This window comes from Tupaia chinensis, unplaced genomic scaffold (assembly GCF_000334495.1).
Source record: "Tupaia chinensis unplaced genomic scaffold, TupChi_1.0 Scaffold143651_1, whole genome shotgun sequence".
Taxonomy (NCBI): Eukaryota; Metazoa; Chordata; class Mammalia; order Scandentia; family Tupaiidae; genus Tupaia; species Tupaia belangeri.
The window spans coordinates 1,808,578-1,811,677 of NW_006203500.1; the positions used below are offsets into that span (position 1 = coordinate 1,808,578).

General features: G+C 61.1%; 1 protein-coding gene across 1 annotated transcript in view; it reads right to left on the reverse strand.

The window, feature by feature from the left end:
- TTC38 (tetratricopeptide repeat domain 38) overlaps positions 1-3,100 on the reverse strand; it is a gene marked incomplete in the record, with an annotated part of 21,244 nt that overhangs the window by 7,235 nt on the left and 10,909 nt on the right. The window contains 2 exon segments of the mRNA XM_027766750.1: positions 920-958; positions 1,442-1,501. Coding sequence (XP_027622551.1) covers positions 920-958; positions 1,442-1,501 — 99 coding nt within the window.

The following is a 3,100-nucleotide window of genomic DNA, read 5'->3' on the forward strand; positions in this document are numbered from 1 at the left end:
TGGGGGGGGGTGGCAGGGCCCACCACGGTCAGCCTGTCCAGAGCCTGCACAGACCAAGCCCTCTGCACCCACACGCCACGTGCCCACATACACCACGTGCCCACACACGCCACGTGCCCACACACGCCACGTGCCCACACACGCCACACACCTGCACCACCTCCACTACCGGGACCCACTGAGGGTCACACTGCACGGGTGCAGAGAAGCCCTGTGCTATGGACCAGGGGAGGGGGCCATGTCTGGCATCTGCCCTCCCCCCCCAGAGCTCACGCTGGCAGACACACACACCCCTCCCCCTGGGTTCTGATCCAGCTCTGTCCTGTGGCTCCCTGGTCTATATCTGACCACACAGTGCCTGTCGCCCTCCATTCTTACTATGAAGTTCCAACAGCACCACAAGGATTGCTTCCGGGAAATGGCACTGTGCGCTGTCCCTCGTGTTCAAATCCCCAAATCGCCAGTCCCTCTATGGCCCCAGGCTTTGATCACTAAGCCCTCACTGGGGCCCCTGGGGCTGTTGGGCCTTTATTTTCCTCTTAAAAGAGCACTTCAGGCTGGAGGAGGGGGCTGGGGAGTGGGAGAGTACTGGGCCCAGGGTTGCAGCGGGGAAGGCGTGGACGCTCTGCGTCACGTGTGAACGTGCTTCCTCTGTGATGTGTGTCTGACCTAACGGGGCTGGAGAAGGCGTGAGACGGCGGAGGTGACGGCACCCATGGATGAGCACAGCCCACTGGCATGTCCACTGTGGGCGGAGAGACCATGCCCTCCTGGCAAAAACCAAGCCCGAGCTCCGACACGAGAGGCATGCTCGCTCCAGCTGCGCTTTCTGGCTAGGCCAATATGACGGGCTTAAAAACCACTAGAGACCTAAAGGCAAACCCCTGCAGTGAAGCACACCGGGTGTGGATGGACTCACGTGGCTATCGTACAGGCTCAGCGCCGCCTCATACTCCCCCTGGAGAGAGAAATCAGTGAGTAACCCCTGGGCAGGCAGACCGCGGGGCTGAGCGGCGAGCGCTGGCCAACACCGGGCTGGCACTCGTCGTCCCTTCTACGAAGGGAAGGGAAGGGAAGGGCAGGCCGGCCCTGGCGGCGAGGTCTGCGTTCTGGAGCAGAGCGGGCTTAGCAGGGCCACCAGCGTGGGATCCCCACCGAGGGCTGCGCTCCTACTTTTTCTCTCTGGCAAATGCACATGCCGTGCCAAATAAATGAAATAAATAAGAGAATACACTTTGAAAGTAAATAAATACATCGTCTCCACGAATTTCACCCAAGTCCCACAGTGGGGGTGGGGAGCCTCAGGCAGTTCACACTGGGAAGCTCTGAGGACGGCGGAGCTGGTCGGCAACGGGCGGGCACAGACATCTGCTCCTGGAACGCGCATGCACAGCGAGACCGAGCAAAATCCACCCCTCGTACCGTCCAAATACGCGCTTACCTTTTCAATCAGATATAAGGCCCAGTGCCAGTAATTGTGACAAGCGAGCATGTCGGAGTCCTAAGGGGAGAGCGTGAGCATCAGACATGTGCCTGGACAGAGCCCCCCGCTCTGAACACATTCACATCTTCAGTGCGGGAAAGTGCCCCTCCCTGGCCAGCCTGTGCCGGCACTTCGGGCCTCGGGGGCGGAGATGATTACGCCTGAGTTTTCAGGAGGAAAGCGAGGCTGCGGGGGGTGGTCCAGCGTGGCCCCGCAGCGGGGGCAGCACCAGGATTGACAGAGGAAGGGAGGCCCATCAGCAGCTTGGGCTTCACCCCTCGTGTGCGAGGTCAAGAAGGATGAGTGGACCTGCACCACCACGGTCACAATAAAGCCCTGGGATGGGCAAGCCAGGGTGACTCAGCAGGTACCGGCAGGGCCCACGGAAGCAGGCAGGGCTGGTCCTTGGGCAGTCACTGCCCTTATGCTATAGGCTGGCCCCAGTGCGAGGCAGCTGTACAGTAAGGCCTGTGCTGTGCTCGGAGCTGGCCTTGCTAGGCCCACCACGCTCCAGAAACAGGACTCCTGGTCCCTCACAGGTGGGAGCAACTGGAACAGATCCGCTGGTCAGTGCTCCACAGCTTCCGTCTTGACAGGGCTGAATCTGGGGCTCGAGGGTCTCCCCTGGGCTCAAGGCTGGGGTCCTGGGGCCACGGCACCCTCCAGGCACGAGAGGCAGGCCCCAGCATGCAGCAGATATCCAGTGAGCAACGAACTGAGCACGTGCCCTAGGGCCCTCACCTTGCACCCATGTCTCCAGGGGGCCCCTTTCCATAGAGCCCACCAGGCTCACCTGGCCTAGCCCCATCTCTGTCCAGGGGCCTGCCCAGTGGGAAGCCAGACCTCAAATGTAGGTGTCTCAGGCCCTGCAAAATCACAGAGCTCTGGGGGAGGGACGTGAGTCATGGGGACCTGACCAGGCCTGCTGCCCCTCAGATCAGGGGACATGGGCTCTCCCCTGGCCTCTGGGGTCCAGTTCCCCCCAGGGCCTATAGTCCCCAGTGTTGGCGGATCCTTGGAAAGGTCTGTGTTGACCCTCCCGGGACTATAGTTCTCAGACATTGCTGCACCGTCCACCTGCTTCACCTAAGCGCACTCCCAGGGAGCCCAGGACTGTCCCCCTCTAAATTGTGCCACCTGACATGCTCTGGGCCAGGGAGCTGCTCAGACGTGCAGTGCCCGCCAATCCCTCTACCCTGCCTGGCACTGGTGCCCCTCGGTCGCAGCCACTGAGCACCTGCTGTAGAGTGCCAGCCCTCATGGCACAGAGGGCAGAGCAGCACCACTCGTTGGGTGGCCAGGCTGCATGTGACTGGCCAGCCTGGGGACAAAAGGCACACAGGCAGGAAGGAGGGGGAGGCCCTAAGAGGGCAGTGAGCTGGCAACTGGACTGGGTGACACAGAAGTGGCAGTGGGAGCATGGAGCCACAGTGAGGTTGGTCATGGAAGGGGCTGGCAGGGCAAGAGCGGTCCGGGCGGCCTGACTCCCGCAGCCAGCTCTGCAGACGGACTTGGGCCTCCCTCCTGGTGATACCGCGGGCTCCCTGAGGACGCTCCATGGTTTTGTTTTTGGGTTTTTTTTTTTTTTTTTTTTTTTTTGAAAGTTTTTTTTTCATA